The 17115-nt window shown below is 49.5% G+C and overlaps 3 protein-coding genes across 3 annotated transcripts in view; 1 reads left to right on the top strand and 2 right to left on the bottom strand.

Annotated features, from left to right (window-relative positions):
- The window catches only part of C922_03525 (hypothetical protein), a gene marked incomplete at both ends in the record, with an annotated part of 6517 nt that extends 4705 nt beyond the window's left edge, over nt 1–1812 (bottom strand). The window contains one exon of the mRNA XM_008819117.1: nt 45–1812. Within this exon, the coding sequence (XP_008817339.1) occupies nt 45–1812 (1768 nt within the window). The remainder of the gene's footprint in view (nt 1–44) is intronic.
- Nucleotides 1813–3119: 1307 nt separating this feature from the next.
- Nucleotides 3120–13622, bottom strand: C922_03524 (hypothetical protein; the record flags this gene model as incomplete). The annotated part of the gene is made up of 1 exon (XM_008819116.1): nt 3120–13622. One exon carries the CDS (start codon nt 13620–13622, stop codon nt 3120–3122), a length of 10503 nt encoding a protein of 3500 aa, XP_008817338.1.
- Nucleotides 13623–14987: 1365 nt separating this feature from the next.
- C922_03523 (hypothetical protein) lies at nt 14988–16427 on the top strand (the record flags this gene model as incomplete). The annotated part of the gene is made up of 2 exons (XM_008819115.1): nt 14988–16088; nt 16281–16427. 2 exons carry the CDS (start codon nt 14988–14990, stop codon nt 16425–16427), a joined length of 1248 nt encoding a protein of 415 aa, XP_008817337.1.
- Nucleotides 16428–17115: the final 688 nt, after the last annotated feature.

Below are 17115 nucleotides of genomic sequence, written 5' to 3'. Positions count from 1 at the left end.
CTTCTCCATCTCCCTGTCACTACCACAGGGTCTCTCTCTCTCACTGTCTTTGTCACTTCCGCATGGGTGCTTCTCCATCTCTCTGTCACTACCACAGGGTCTCTCTCTCTCACTGGTTCTGTCACCCCCGCCGGGTTGCTTCTCCACGCTGCCCCCGTCCTCATCACCCCGAGGCGGTCGCGCGGGGAGCACGCTGGGCACGCGCCTGCTGAGCATGTTGCATCCCAGAGGGAGCCTTATCACATTTCGGTGTGGGTTCACCCACAAAAAGTTGTTCTGACTGACGACTTTCCCTATATTGATGATCTCCTCGTATGTGTTGTGTTTCTGTCTGGCCGCGGAGCAGAGGTACGCGTCGCTGCGGCCACTTGGGTCTTTGTAAAGGGGGAACTCCAGCTCATCCCTTCGGCGGCGCTCATTCGGTTGGTCGTCCCTTCGGCGGCTCTCATTCGGTTGGTCGTCCTTTGGGTGGTTATCATCCGCCTGGTGGGAAGACGCTTCTTCAGGGGAGTCGCTGTCCCCGGCTCGGTCATCCGTCGGAAGTTCCTTCTTCCCACTTGGTGAAGTATCGACGTGCCTCCGTTTCGCCTCCGAAGGGCCGGAGGGCCCCTCCTTCCCTCTTACACATTTGTTGAAGGGGCTTACTGCCTCTGCATAGGGGTGCTGGTTCGCCCGTCGCTCTGCAGGCGCGGCGGAGTGGACACGACAGTTAGCATCCAAACGGGCATCCACCCCCTCATTGGTCTCTTCCTCCTCATCAGCGTCGGTATCCTCCCCTGGGTCGCCCCTCCCTCGCGGCACCTGATGCAACTGCATAGGTATCCTGCCCCCATGCCTGAGGCTGACACCTTTTACCATGCCGTTAATTCTTCTGGGCTTCCTCTCGACATTCACGTGTGGTTTCTCGGCAGAGTGGAAGCAGAAATCATTATACACGATGTAACTCCCAAACTGAACATACTCCTCATGCTGTATACTTTCATCCCTACTCCGAATGTGTAGTCTCCCCTCTAAGTCATTATAGAGCTCTAGGAGATCCTCCCTTTGTACGAGGAACCCATCATACCACTTGACATTCTTTTTTTTACTATTAAAGGTGTGTATGTTTGTGTAGGTTACACTGATTCGTTCGTGGCTGTCCCTCGGGTGAGGCAGATTCCGTGGTGCTATTCTATGCATTGACTTCTTTTTCCTTACCATGTCAGGGAGTCTCCCTTCTGATGAGTCCTCCCCAGAATGGTCCTCCTCCAAATGTTGTATCGCCTCACCAGGTGGATCCTCGTCCTTCTCTACATCCACATGTTGCTCAATCCGCCTTGGTACTTCATACCTCCTATTAACACGGACATACCTCTCTGTCTTTCGAACGGGGAATGTAGTAGCATCGTTTTGAATGTTAGCTGCGGGTGGCTCCTCCCCTATGAATGGCCTCAAATTGTTCACCTCCCAGTGTGTTGTCATGTTTTTCTTCTTATTTCTATTTGCATCTACCGTTTCATCATTTTGTGGGGTGGATAGTGCTCTCCTTTTTTTGGTGGTGTCACTCTTAATGACATTCTCCACATAATTGCTTAAGTCCACGAACTGGACCAAGTGGTTCGCGAGTTCGATCTCCTCTTGGACGTTGTCGAAGGATATCACGTTAGTGAGTGAGCTCTCGATGCAACTTCTATTTTGATTCAGGAGGTTGATTTTGATAACCCCGTAGGTGGCAATAATTTCGCAGTACCCCTCCTGCCATTTTTTGCTCTTCTGTATCTTCTGGTGCGTGTACAGGCACTCGTACGTCCGCTTGACGCTGTCGGGAGTCATCACGGGGGGGCGGCAGTGGGGAGCACAAGTGACGCGGTGTAGTAAGGCGTGGCGGTGCGTAGCAATGCGTGTCTCTGCTCTTCTCCGTTGCGCCACCGTGGCCTGTCAGTAGACACCCTTCAGGTGAAGCACACAGTGCATGTGGTCACTTTTTGCAGACGCCTCACAGAAAGGAAATGTGGCTTGCGCGGGGGGAGGGAAGCTCTCTGTGGACCGTCCCCTTGGTCAGCACTTCACCCTCCCCAATTGCCGGCAAAGGGGAAAAAACGGGCTACTCCTACTAAACAGAAAGGAAGGACGCGCACACACATGTGTTACGCAGAAATTTGAGCATGGACCTGCCGCCGACTTCAATCTGGTCGGGGGGATGACAAAGGAAGGGGTGAATCTTCCCTGGGATTGCCCAACTGGGTTGGCATCGCTGGCGCGTGTTCTCACGAAGGGGTGGTCGTAAAGACGGTCGCGCTTGCGTTGCTTCAGTTTGGTTCAGTTCGCCTCAATTCGGTTCAGTTCGCCTCAATTCGGTTCAATTTGCCTCAATTTGGTTCAGTTCGCCTCAACTTCACGTTCCTTCACGCTGCTTCACCGTGCTTCAATTTTCCTATTATTTTTTTTTCCCCTTTTGCCATTTCCCGCTACACATTTCTTCCCACTTGTGCACCGTAGCAACCTTTCGCGGGGTCCCAATTGGCATTTTTTTTTTCAGTCGAATGGAGGTATCCCCCCTTTTCATGTTTTTTTTTTTTTTTTTTTTGTATGCCCCAACTTACGGTGCTAAGGGTATGTTAGCCGGGGACAGAGATGGTCACACAACTTGGCGTGCCATTTTGGCTTTGTTCTCAGCGCGGCTGGCAGTTGCATTCACTAAGCGGCTAATCCATTGACCCTCTTCCCCACGGTGTGCAAAAACGGAAGGAAGAACTGCCATTCATTAGTGTGGAAGAAAACGAGAGTGATGTTTTTCCCGAGTGATGTTTTTTCCTCATCTGCTATGGCCTCCAAGAAGAGAACATTCAGGAGTTATCGTCTCACCAGACTGACTCTTCCAATACGACTGTCCGAAGCGCCTTCCACGTAGCACATTTGTCACTCAAAAAAATATGAACAGGTCAGACGATAAGAATACACATACGTATGCACGGTGGAAAAAAAAAAGCACAACTTTGATGTATGACCAAATCGGATTAAAGCATTACTCTGCAGCGTATCACACGCGACAGGTTGGAGTGGCGCAGGGGTGCCTTCTTCCCTCTGAAGGGGGGAAAAAAGAAGAAAGGGAAGCAAAGGAAAACAAAAGAAAAAAAAAATTACGGATTGCCCTCCCCTGCGGGCGCGTCCTTCGAGTTCATCTCGTTGGAGTGCATATTTACGGATGGCACGGAGTTATTCGCAACGGTTAATCCGCCCCCGCTATGGTGACTTGCTGCCACCCGGCTATGGTCATTTGCTTCAATCCCCCCGGTATCGTGACTTCCTACCCCCGCTGAGATGACTTGGCCTGATGCCCCCGCGGCCATGTCCATATTGAGGCTCTCCCAGGTGTTATTCAATATTTTATTCTTGTAAAAGTGCTCAATAAGGATATTATTATAATTCTGTAGATTTTCATCGGACCTGACTTTGTTCACGATGTCGAGGAGCATGCTGTCCACGATGACACAGAGGTAGGCACTGACCGACGTGGGGGTGTTATACAGCTTGCAGTTGCTGACGATGAGATTTACGTCGTCGAAAAAAAGGTTTAGACTGTTGTACTTCCTTTTTTTGCACCGAAAAATTATTTTGTTTATATACATGGGTTTTTTAATAATCGTGTAGTACATGGGGGCGTAACTTTCGTTGACTTCGTTGAGGAAGGCTTTGTAATTCATCACTTCTGCGATGCTAGACATGATGGACATGAGGATCTCATTAAACTTTTCGATGACTTCCTTTATATTGTTGTATGTGTTTCCTTTTTTCATTTTTTTTCTTGCGCTTTCTGCGGCATTTTTTTCATTCGATCCGATGGTTGGGCTCGCAGTGCCGTCTGATAGTATGCTTGTGCTCCTTCTGACTGCCTTCTCGGCTGTGTGAGCCACGTTGGGCGAGATGTGTTGCTCGTGCGGACCTTTTGACTGCTCTGTGTCATTGCGGTCTCCCCTTTCGACCCTCCTATCGCTTCCCCTTTCTAGTTCTTCCCTTCCCCTCCTCCTTTTTTTACCCGTTCGATGAGCATCTTCCTCTTCCTCATTCAACGAAAGTGTCAACGAGCTGTTGCTTTTGGTCAATTGGCTCCGCAATTTCTTCCGCTTGCGCGCTTCGTTGGCTTCCTTCGCCTCAGCATATTCCGCAGCAGCATATTCCTCCGCTGCATCATACGTAGGGGTTTCTTCTTCTACTGCGGCCTCCTCCGCGTCTTCCTCCCCTTCGGCTTCGTCCCATTCGTCCGTTTCTCCCTCCATTTCTCCCGCGGTCTCCTCCCCTGTCTGGTGTTCCTCATTGGTAATGTCTCTGGAGAATCTCCTCCTGTAGTTTTTCAATTTCCCATTCAAAGCAGCAGCAGTGACGGTTCTTCGTCTCCTCCTCTTTTCCCTTTTCTGCATAGCCATCTGGGCAGCCTGATCAATCGCCAGGGGATACAACCCCCTACGTCTGGATGCTGCCATAGACACAGATGTATGCATCGATTTGTTCATCTTAATATTGACTGAATAATTTGTATTGACGTACTTTCTTCCCATGAGCTTTCCCGCGGTGGTGTTCACATCAACATAGAACTCTCCCCTTTTGCGTTTCTTCCTTTCCTTTCCTTTGTTGTTACTCTCGTTGAGAAGTTTTCCCCTTCTCTTTTTCTTCTTCTCCTGTTTGGAGTCATTTTTATTTGTCTGCTTCTTTCCGGAGTGCCACGTTTTTAACTCCTCTCCAACGGTAGGGAAGATCCGAAGGACGTTCCTGAACGTGGGGGCGGCATATATGGAACCTCTTGTCATCCCTTCTCCTTCCCCTGCGAGCTCCATTCCTCGCCTGCGTCTCCTATGCCTTTTTTTCTTCACTTTGTTGGAGAATAGACTATCGTGTTCGAGACTTCCATCCGCATCATCGTCACCATGTGGAGGTGAGCCCCTATTCCCGGGTGCATTGTCCCTCTGGCTAACCACCTTATCTCTCATCGTTCCTTCCTCCCCCATGGCATGTTCATTCATATGATGTGCATTCACGAGGGTAAAATATTTTCTGACCACAGATCGGAAGCTTTTCCACCGCAAAAAGGTGTTGATGTTTTTTTCTCCATATATGTATAGCGTGTGGATCTTCTCCACTTTGGCTTTTTCGTCAAAGAGGAGATTCTCCATGTCCTTCACGTGGTGCTTCAGCATGGCTTGCTCTCCCTTGTCTGCTCTTCTGCCACTGTTGAGTGATTCTTTTGCCTTTCCCGGATGGGGAAACGTGTGCAAGGGGTTACCTCCCTCGTTTAGGGCACCCTCCCCGTTGAAAATGCCCCCTCCACCTTTGCCCTGTTCATACCTCTGAAATGGTGCACCGCTCTGACCACTAACTGCATCGTTTTGGTCGCTCCTGCTTACGTAGACCCTCGTCCATTTGAGACAGTGCACCATTCTATAATTATTCTGGTCATCCTCGTAGTTGTCTTTCTTCGTCTGTATTTCCCTTATCACTTCCAGGTGCTTCTTTTCTTCCTCCTCTTCCGATTGTTCATCATCCCATCCGAGGCCCGCCCGCTTGTGGTTCCCCCCCATGTGGTCACCTCGCATATGTGGACTTCTACTCTGTTTGATTTTCCCTAGTGGGGTTGCCTCGCCCAAACGGAAGGAACTCTCCTCTGAGCTGGAATCGGAGGAGCTATCCGTCGTGCCTGACGATGAGGAGGACGAGAAGAAGGAGGAGCCATACTCGTCGGCGTCACTGGAAGGGGATTGAAAGAAGCTCCTCAGTAACTTAATCCGGTTCTTGTCAATCTGCTTCCTCTTACTATGCATGTACAGTTTTTTATAGTCTTCGCTTAGGTAGGGATTCTCCCCTTGGTGAAGCGAGTTGGAGGCACTTACAAGGGCGTTGCTGCGACTGCCATGGGGGAAGCAATCCAGAGAAGGACCCGGGTGATTGCTGCCTGCCCCTTCCCTCCTCCTCTCGCTCAGGTACAAGACGTTACTGCTCATCTTCAAATGAATCGGCACATGCAGATGTCTGAATTGTTCCATTATAATCTTTTTCACCATGCAAGTATAGATAACTCTGTTTTGGGAATTTACTCTCCCGTTTCGGATGCATGCCTTCAGCTTCCTTATCTGATCACTTCGACTCATTTTCCTCAGCTCGGACATATTAAATCCGATGGACAGAAGAGCCTTCGCTATGTCTCTCGATGTTAGATGCGCTAGGATTCGGGTGCTGCTCAGCGTCATGTCACTTCTGGGGTTTTTTTTCTCCGGTTCTTCCGTCGTTTTAGCTAGTTCACCCGGCATCGGCCTTTTCCTACGTGGTAGTTGCTTGGTTGGGCCCGCCTCGGGTGGGTGCCCCTCGCGGTGGGGGGGGCGCCGTTTAGCAAAGTCGTCCTCCGCGTCCCCTGCATCATCTCCATCCTGTGCGTCATCTGCTTCGTCTGCGACCTCTACCTCCTCATAGGTGTTGTCCTCCCCTCCCTCCGCTTCTTCTTCGTACATCCCTGCTCGATGTGCACCCTGGGGCCCTCTAAACCTCCGCCCAGTGGCTGCCTCATCCGGATTTACGGTCAACCTCTTCTTCGTGTGGAAGTAACTGAAGTTGTATTTCCCCTTCCCGTGAAAGACATAACGTTTGTTGTTCCCAGCATACATACGGGTACTCTTCTTCTCAATCCGTCTGTCGGTCCTCTTTTCGTCCTGTTTGTCTCCCCTGGACGTTTCCCTCCTGTGCACACTTCCATTTCGTGTATACAACTTCCCCTTTGCTCTCCAGTTGGAAGCGGCAGACTTTTCGTTTCTCCTCGAATGGTGCATCTGCTGCGGTCCGCCTTTGTCATTTGATTTTTCTTCACCTTGGGCGAGGGCCTCATTACACACGACGTGATTAAACAGGTAGGAAGCGTAGGAATAATTCTTCCTCGTCTTTTTTCTATTTGGCCCCGAGTCGGCCCTCTTATCGTTCGTTCCGTCTTGTCTTTCTTTGCCATCGCTGTCGCGGTGTTCACTGTTGCTGTGTTCATCGTTGCTGTGTTCATCGGGCGCTCTCCTTCTTCCTGCACGTGGGCGCCGTCGACGCGTCCCCTTCTCCGGTTGTTCCCCCTCATCATCAATATCATCCTCTTCTTGCCTCTCCCGATGTGTTCCTTCCACAGTGGAGTCCTCTGACTCATCCTCCCTTGTGCTCCACTGGATCTTTTTCTTTCCTCTTGCTTCGCCTCGATATTGGTCTGATTCATTGGAGACGTCTTCCCTGGTGGGTTCATCCTTTTCCTCCTCCTCTGCTTCTTCCTGGTCCTGTTCTTCCTTCTCCTCTTCTTCTCCTTCCTGCTGCTCCTCGTCCGACGTGAACGGGTGATCCTTCACGGGTCTGTTCCTGCACCTTTCGTTTGCATTTTCTACCGTCGCGCCTGTTTCTCCACTGTGGCGTCCCTCCCACCAGTCCATCTCGGAAGGAGCATCCCCCTTAGTGGCGTCCCTCTTTTTGCTCCTCCTTCTCCTCTTCTTCTTCATCTTCGTGTTCATTTTATTCTCCGTTTTTTCCTTGTTCTTCATTTTGATTTGGAGTCTCCTCCTTCTCCGCCTTGGTCGTCGTCCCAATGTTCCTGCTTCTCCTGCTGCTGGTCCTCCCTCTGCCTGGTCCCCCTCAACACTGCCATCTCCCTGCTTCTGCCCCTGCGATGATGCGCAGCGGAAATCTTTGAGAACATTCCAAGGGGAACAACAAATCAGGTACTTAATATAAAGCAAATAATTCAGCATATTTCTGTCGTAAAAATGGGAACCAACATAATTGTAGTTCCTTATTGATCGAATTTGAATTTGTTTCTTCCTCAGTTGAAAATCAATCGTCTTCGCTTCCTTCTTGTAGCAGTACCTTTTGTATGTGATCTTCATTTTTCTCTTCATATTCTCTATATTCTGTTTCGCTCTCTGTCGTTCTATTTTGAGGATGGAAATCAGCCTGTCTAACTTCTCCCCCTCTTGCATCATTTTATAAAAATCAATCCCTTCGTATTTTAGCAACTGTAGGTAGTGGTACGTAGACTCAATCGTGCAGACATTCTTTAATTTGAATACATTTTTCTGCTGTTCCTCGTTTGCGTAGTTTTTGCTCAAGAGCAGACTAAAATCGAGAGACTTAATAATAGCGCTCATGTCTTTTTCATTAATAAAGGTGTTTAATTTTGCCTTTAACATTTCTTTAATCTTTTTTGTGTCCTTAAGTTTGTGCTTCTGAATCAACTTGATGAGCCAGCTGCGCACATAGTTCCTCTTTTCCGCGATGTACTTTTTATACGACGGGTTTGTTATGTCCACGTGGAGGTCGAGGAAGCCCACGTTGTAGAACACACAGTTGGGAGGCGGGGTGACGGGGGACTCTCCATGGTTGGCATCGTCTCGGACTAGCGCTTCACCTTCGTTGGGGGCGGCATCTGGGTGGACCGCTCCTTCCACTTCTTCGGCTTCTTCCGCTTCTTCCCCTTCCTGCTCCTCCCCTACGGGCTGACCCCCCGGAATCCCTTCTTTGGCCCCCTCCCAGCCGCTGTAACGTTCGCCAGCGCATCTAATTGTCGGGGAAACCTCCCCCGGGGAGGGATCGCTCTTCTCCTTCGCTACCTCCCTATACAAGCTGCTATCCACATGGAGCGGCTTCAGAAAAACTCTGCTTCGACACCCCGTGCAGGTGTTCCTTATGAGGAGGAAGTCCGTGTCGTAAAAGAGGTTTCCTTGGCTGCGGTTCTGCGCGGAGGTCCCAACGTCTCTTCCCTTTGGCAGTGGCGGAGTAGCCATGTTAGCGGTAACATCGTTGTCCATGCGGTTAGCCACGTCACTTGCAACGTCACTTGCCACGCCGCCTGCCACGTCGTCTGCCACTTCGCCCTCCACTCCTCCTGCCCCTCCCCCCGCGCGGTACACCGGCGGCGGGAAGAGGAACGCCTTGAACAACTCATTCTCGAGGAAGCTGAGCTTCTGACTCGCCTTCTTCGTCCGAACGCTGACGCCAAAGTAGCTGATGGGTTGGTTCATCACGTTGATCTCGCCGAAGGGTTCCATGTCCCTCTTTACTTTCCTCTTAAACTCAAAGGAGTAGAGTCTTTCTTCATTCCGACACATAACGTAGTGTTTCAGCTTACTATTCATGCCAATCTTTGGGAGTACCATCGGATCTTTTTCTATATACTCAAGGATCACAAGCGGACTGTCATCAGACAGATGTAGACATGAGCTGTCATAAAGGAGAAACACGGGATTCTCCTTCGTTTCTTCATTATACCTCAGCATGGGTAATCTTTCGCACTGATTCTGTATCTGCCATGTTTCAATTTTGCAGCTACTAGTGAGTTTGAAATCTGGGTCGAGAAGTATGTTCGCAAGGAGGTCGATTTGGTGCTGCGCGTGGCTCCTACTCTTTGGCGGGAGTAGGCTCTTCGCGTTGAGCTTCAGCGTGAGCTTCGTGCCGGTCTGGCGATCGGGCAATTGTACCGCTGGGGTCACTTCCATCGCGTTTGCCAATTCCTCCGCCGATTCCTTCCTTGGTGAGTCAAAAAAGGCGTCGCCTAGAACGCCTCCCCTGCGTATGGCCGCCCTGAGGAGGTCCCACCTGAGCGCGCCCAGCTTCACCCCTTCGAACTGCTCCAAATGATGCGGCTGTTCGGGATAATCTGGATTATCCAGACGATGCGACTTCTCCGGATAATCCGACTGTTCGTCCTCCCTGGGGTCCACAAAGGAATGCCTCCCGATGGACGTCCTAAAATCGAATTTGTGGAATCGAGAAAAAGCGATCACCCCCTTCTTGTTTGATAACTCGTAATTGTAAATATAGGCATTGGCCATACGCGTGTGTACATACACTGTGCTGAGGGAGACCCGGTGATTCTCGATTTCGTGGGGGTTCCTCTTACGGTAGCATGTGTCTAGTTTCAGATTAGTGAAGAAGAAGATGTTTTTACTTTTACTCAGAATAGTTTCGATGCATCCAAGTCTGAGCTCTTTATTTTGAATGAAGATGTTGGTCTGTTCATTTGGGTGGGTTGATGGATTTGCTGTGTGGAAGGGGGTCACTTCGAATGGGGTCACTGCGAACGAGTCAACCAGCGAGTCCATCGTCTCTCTCTTCTGCACACAGGGGGACAACGCATCACGGACGTGATTAGCACAAGCGGAAGTGGAATTGTCCCCCTCCCTGGTATCATTCGCAGCATTCCGCAACACGGAAAAGTCGTACTGCTGATTGAACGCTTGCTTAAACTCATCAGGGGAACAAATGAGTGACCTGAGTAACATATCCGACACAGGGGGGTTTCTCAGAAAATGATTTTTCAAAATATATGAAATTTGTTCATTTCTTTCCATTTGGCTAGCTAGCTTTTTATTTATTTCTTGTAAGATGTAGTTCGTTTCTCTTCCTTCCAAATGCTTCCTCTTCGAATACAAATGATCCCATACGGCTGTGAAATTGTCCAGGTAGATGTGCTGCCCAGGCCGAGCCGCGGCCTCAGCTCCAGGAGGAGTCCCAAGACCAGCCTCACCATCTGTGTAGCTCCACCCAAACGGGTGTCTCCCCATGTGCAGGTAAAACATCTCCTTCGTCTTCCTCATGAAGGAGCTGCACCCATGGTTGTTGTTGTGGTTTCGTCTGTACATCTGCATCAGCATGCCTTCTCCGTGAGTAGCGCTTCGCAGCATTGCCGAGGGGTACCCTTCCCCCTGTTGATTGGTAGGTCCTGTCACCCCTTTTATGACGAAATCACGTTGGATGTCCCCTTCGACTTCCCTTCCTTTTTTATAAACAGACTGTTCGTCATGTGTAGATACACCTCTACCCTGACGAAGTGTTGTCTGCCCCCTCCGCTTCGCCACTTCCTCAGCATCCCCTTCATGAATTCGAAAGACCTCCTCGATAATCTGCTCATCATAGATCAACTCACTCTCCATCCGTCTCTCCTTAAAAAGGTAATCTGTGTAGTCTCTACAACTCAGAGGAGAAAAGACATTCACGTGATTATATTTGCACATGTTGGCGTAGTTCTGAAGGATGTACAGGTAAGCATTCTTCGTGATGTCTGCACCGAAGAGGTGCAGCTCGTCGTGGTTGGGCTGATTCGGCTGATTGGGCTGATTCGGCTGATTGGGCTGATTCGGCTGATTGGGCCGATTAGACAGATTAGGCAGATTAGACAAATTAGGCGGATTAGACAGATTAAGCTGATTAGGCTGATTTGACTGATCAGACTGATACGACTTATCAAAATAATCACGATAGATGTCTTTAAAAAAGTCGTAATTCTCCCCCTTGGTTTTGTTTTCCCGAGAAGCCACGTTTTGCTGCACCCCTGCGTAGTCCGTCCCATTCACTCCACCTGCTACGGGATTATATGGATACATCATCACATTGTAAGTGACATTTTCTTTCTCCTTCATTAGGCCCAGATCTTTGATAAAATCCTGCTCCACGTTGACGTGCAGGGGGGCGTCGTCCTCTCCGTCATGCCGCCCCCGCCTGGATGGGACATCCCACGACTTGGCCTGCTCATGCTTCGCCATCTCGTCTTCGTCGTCGTCCCCCTCCTCCTGCCGCTGCGGTTCCACTCCTTCCAGCTCACGCAACAGCGAGTCCTCCCTTTCTTCCTCCGCCCCGATTTCTTCCACCTCTACGTCGTCAAACAGGTCGCTTACTTTTGCAACACTCCCCAAGTCGCAATCGTGGTGATACAGCTTTGACTCTGAGCTCTCCCTGAGTGGCTCTTCCTCTCCCCCATCAATCAGTCCATCCGCCTGAAGCTCGCCAATGAGTTCATCCTCTTCGAATTCTCCAACCAGCCCATCCTCTTCGAATTCTCCAACCAGCCCATCCTCTTCAAATTGCACCTCTCCTCCTCCTGGGACATCGCTCCCCTCCACCATTTCCTCTGCCAACAGACTCGTCTTACTGTCCGCATCTTGTCCGCCGTCAAGCGCCTCCTTCACTTCCACGTCTTCGAACTCGCAGTCTAAGTGGTAGCCCTCATCCGGTTCTTTATCTTGGCCAGCTTCTCCTTCCCCGTCCGCTTCTCCTTCCCCGTCCGCATCTTCATCCACATCCGCATCTTCATCCACGTCCGCTTCTTCATCCACGTCCGCTTCTTCATCCACGTCCGCTTCTTCATCCACGTCCGCTTCTCTACCCTCGTTGTCGCCCAAGTAGAGATCCGAAAGGAAGCTATCCTCCTCGTTCGCATCTCCCTCCACGCTGGGGACGTCCCCCGCTAGATTGTCCTCCATATTTCCGGGGCTACTTCCATTCTCATTTTCAAAGTGGTCATGCCCCTCGCAAAGGGAGAACTCTCCGTCAGGGTCCAACTCGAGGGGGTCGATCGGGTCGGTCTGCTCATTTGAGTTCTTTCCTCCCAGGGTGGGTTCCTTCGAACTGTGGGAAGGACTTACTTTACTGCTCTCCCGGAGGCCATCGGGCAGGTCTATGTCTTCCATTTGAATCTCCCCCAAGCGATCAGCTCTCCGTTCATGGGACTCCTCCTGGAGGGTTTCCCCGATGGGACTCTCCTCTGTGATGTTCCCCTGGTGGAGGTTCCCATTTCGGTAGGGAGGACACTCATAAGTGTTCCTTTCCCCAGAGGGTGAACTATCTCGCACTTCTTCCTCCTGTTGCTCCACCTCTACTTTGGTGAGACTCTTGATCTCGGCTCCTTTCCCACCATTCAGATGACTCCCTGGAGTGGTCCGCCTAGAGTCCACCTTGCTCCTCCGCTCCTTCTCTTTGCAGAACTTATTCATTTCCCCATTTTTGTAAAAACAGAATTTTTTATTTTTTACAAAACGTAATCTTCTCTCATCAAAGATGTCCTCAATTTCGATGAAATCCGTGTGGTGTATTTTTACCTGCCTGTTCAGTAGCTGCTCGTTGCAACACTGGAGGAGGTAGTTTGAATTGGAGGAGCCGTCGTCCTGCCATTCGAGGCTTAAGATGTTTTCCAGTGGGTCTTCCTTCTGATCGTCTCGATGATGCCCTCGCTGTTGTCCAAAGGGAGAGTGAATTTCTCCCCTACTTTGCTCTCCTTCCATCACATGACCATTGTGCCGATTTCTCCTGGACGCCCTCCTTTTTAATCTCCCCTCTTTGCAAAAATGAATGAGTCGATTCCTCCTTCGGCCTCTATCTATGTTGTGATATTTGATAACGTTGTACAGCTCGTAATATGTTTTAATGCTTTGTTGATTCGGTTCAGCATCTTCTTTTTTGTATTTGTGGGTGGGACACCCGTTTGTTTCGTCGTCTTCTCCATTAGGGTGTCTGTGCAAAGGCGAAGTGCCATTCTGATGGGGGGTAAGCACAGTGCTGCCCCAACCTCCTCCTCCGTCTTCTCTTCCTTCTCCTCCTTTTTTTTCCTTCTCTTCAACAGATCCACACCCACCGCTCAACAAACTCAATAGTAAACTTTCCTGGTTCATCTCCTCCGCCTGGTTAGTGGCTTCCCTCTGATGGACGCATATTCCCCTGTAGGTGTAACCTTTGCCATTGTACCTCTGCCGAGTGGGCTGGCTTCTTCCCCAGGGGTTCCTCTCACTATTGTTTCTCCTGCGTTCTTCCCTCGTGTGGTGAAGTTTGTCCCCCCCCGTTCGACAACTAACCATCCTCTTCATCATTTTACACGTTTACAATTTTGGCATGTGGACGAGGCGAGAAATGGTGGACGCGTCTCGTAGCGCACGTGCTGCTCCAGAGCGGGGGGGCAAGCCAGAAAAGAAAGTACACGTAATATTAGCAAGCGTCTGGAGGACGTCTCCTCTCCGCCTTTTCGGAAGACAAAGCGGCTAATCTGGACGCCCTACTTACTCTTCATTGTGTATGCCCCCCTTCCCCACGAAAAAAAAGGATAGCATTTCACTGGCGGCCCACTTCTTATAAGGCCTTGGTGCCGTCTTCCCGTGTGGTAACTCTTCCCTTGGGAATAAAACAAAAAAAAAAAAAAAGGAAAAGTATCATCCACAGATGGAAACGTACAATTATGAGCAACTGTTCGATTGCATTCTGAGCAGTTGCGCGATTACATGTGGGGGAAAAAAAAATAACAAAAGAAATAAAATAAGATAAAATAATCCCGTAAGGCGGCTAAATCGCTTTAAGTGGAGGGTCAAAAACAAGTGCAAAGAAACAAGCATATGTGAGCCAAACGAGAGTGACCAACGCGCAGCGATCTCTCTGCTGACACCGTTGGAAGGAGGAGCTTCTCATACGTCTTTACTCCCGCGGGGCGTGCCCACGTACACTGCATTAAGTATTCATCTGTTGTCGCACCCCGAGAGGGATCCATCTCCGCGGAAAATGGCGCCTCCACCACTTAAACGTGGGGGCCTCCAAATTAAGTGCCCCTCTTCTAAATGAGCTTTCTTTTTTTTTTTTTTTTTTTTGTAAGAACCCCCCACTCCAACTGAATAGTTACCCCCGTGCTAAAGTAACAGCCACCACGCTGCATCTCTGGTGCGGCTTTCCCCCCTGTAGGATTCGTCGCTCCACCCCCCACAGAGAGAGTTGACCAATGGAGACGCCTGTCCCATCTCACCGATTGATACATGAGCAGGTGCGTATGATCGCATAAGCTCAAGTGGATAAAAAGAACATGTTTGTAAGATGCCCCCCTCATCAGGTTACATATACCCTTCTATGTTGACTCTTTGTGGAATGCACTCCGAACGGGTTTCGCCCCTCTGTTGTTCGGCTTGGAGGGAATATACAGACGCGGAGGAAGGCCACACAGGGGTTGCATTATGTTTGAAGGTACCCAGTTGAGAGACCCCTCCGCCGCAGAAGAGCAACAATCCCAACAGGAGGGACCAACCCAGAACGATAAAATCTCCCTCCCCCGTTTTTCCACCACGGGAAAAATAGGAAATAAAAAATAAAAAGAAGTGAACCCCACCTCACTCCTCCTGATGAAGATCCCCCCACTGAGAAGATACCCTGCTCACAACCTACTGAGAAGTGTGCTGATGCGGAGGCCTCATAAAAAAATGTACCAGTTCGTTTCCATCCAACAGTTCAGCCACAACAATGTAATGGGAAAAATCGCCTGCACAGGTCAGGCAAAAACAGACACATGGAAAAAAGAGTTGCTCGAAATTTTACAAAATGATGAACTCCCTCTAGTCATTATGGACAAAGTAGGTACCTTCACCCGTCTGAAGGAGAAGCAGAATTTATTGTATGAGAGGATCATCTTTAAACCAACGAGCTTTTCCGCTTTGTCTCATTTTATGGAGATGATGAAGAAAGAAAGTTTACTGAGCCAATTTGATATGTACTTCTTCGAAGAAGAATTTCACAAAATGAAATTAACTAGGGGACAAAATAGGAGGGAACTTTTTATAGACATCAGAGGAGTTCATCGAGAGAAGCACAGCTCATTGGAGATGTCCACTCTGGATGGGTCAGTTAAAACGAAGTGCACAGCGAGCGAATTGCTCAAGAAGTACAGTGTGGAGCCGCTATACTATTATAACATCCAAAGGTACGAGCCGAACGAAGACCCCTCGTCCTTCCTCATCGATAGAAGAAGATTAACAAAGGAGGAATACACGTACCAGTATGTTTCCACCATTTTGCCTTACATATGCTTCACCCTCATGTTGTTCTTCCCGCATGTCCTCATATGTTTGTATATCCCACATGTGAAGGAGAAAAATGAGAAGCATCGAAAACTGTGCAGATTATTCCAAATTAAGCAGCACGTACACATGTATAAGGACATCAGACCGGAGCATCTGCAAAACGTTATTGACAACAATGTGAAGACACTCGTATTCTTTTACAACAATGAGGTGTTTATGAATATGCACGTGAAATCTTTAATGGTTGATTTGTCCCGAATTTTAAAAAAAAATTCTGTTCCTGTTAATGTGGTCGGTATCGATACAGCTAAGCATAGCATTCGGTACGGTGTGGCCAAAGATTTTGAGGAGGTTCTTTTTCCTGTGATTTATTTTATTTGTCCTTACCAGTATCAGAATGATAGTGGCGTTCTTCGGATTGAAGGCCCACTAACCTTGGAGAACATCTGCGCACAGATCGCGCAGTTCGTGCACGTTCCTCGCAACGCCTTCAGCCAGATGCGGGTAGGCCCACCGCACGGCCCACCCGAAGGGGGATGCCACTCCTGCGCGGCGGAGCCACTAGGTCGCGTTCCCGCGTTGAGATTTCCCGCGTTGAGATTTCCCGCGCCGAGCTTTACCGCCATACCCCCTCACTGCGTTACTGCTTTACCGTTTTACCCCTTCACCGCTTCACTTCTTCACCCCCCCGCGCAGGACCTGACCCGCCTCAGCGACAACCTGCAGAGGTGCATATTCGAGCACGAAGTCATGAACCGGAGGAGGGACCAAATATTGTATGACTACGGTACGGAGATAGCTCACCTGTCTTGTCTCCACCTGAATGGTCAGGTGCCATTCTGAAGTCGTCGGAAGTGGTTTCAAATGGTATGAAGTAGTGCCAAATGGTACGAAGTAGTTCCAAATGGTACGAAGTTGATAATCCATCATTCGTAACGCACCGAATGCGTGGCGGTGTGTCTTCCGTTGTGTCCCCCCTGCGAGGGAATTTGCCCCTCGTTGTTGGGACCAGTTGGACGTTCACCCTGCGATGCAATGGCTAGCTGGGACTACGCAAACAAAAAAAAAAAAAAAATACACACACAAAGACGTTATATGTACATGCCCGTATGAACTGTTCAGGCGTTTTTGAATCCCCCCAAACGTACATCTCCCTGGTTCCTTAATTAAAATGACAGATTAAAAAAGAAGCGGCGATCGCTTCGATCAAATGAAGGTGGTGATCACTTCGATCAAATGAAGGAGGTCATAGCTTCACCAAAAAGGCAATTTCATGAAAGAGAGCGCAGGGAGCATTCACTTTTCCCAAACGGTGACCTCTTTTATGGACAAATGGAAAAGCTAAGTTGCGCAACGAGGATGAACGCTGTGCCGTTGACGACGGGGGCTGCCTTCCAACGTGCAGGGTTCATCAGCCGTGTCAACGATACAGCTTCACCTCTCACGCAGGGGCACACACACACAAAAAAAAAGAGTAGAAAGTAGAGGGTAGAAAGAAATGGGCCGTAATGCGGCCAAGTGGGAGAACAGG

The sequence above is a fragment of the Plasmodium inui genome (genome assembly GCF_000524495.1).
Source record: "Plasmodium inui San Antonio 1 unplaced genomic scaffold supercont1.15, whole genome shotgun sequence".
In the NCBI taxonomy this organism is placed as follows: Eukaryota; Apicomplexa; class Aconoidasida; order Haemosporida; family Plasmodiidae; genus Plasmodium; species Plasmodium inui.
The sequence above is the reverse complement of the archived record's forward strand: the minus strand, read 5'-3'. Positions and strand labels throughout refer to the sequence as shown.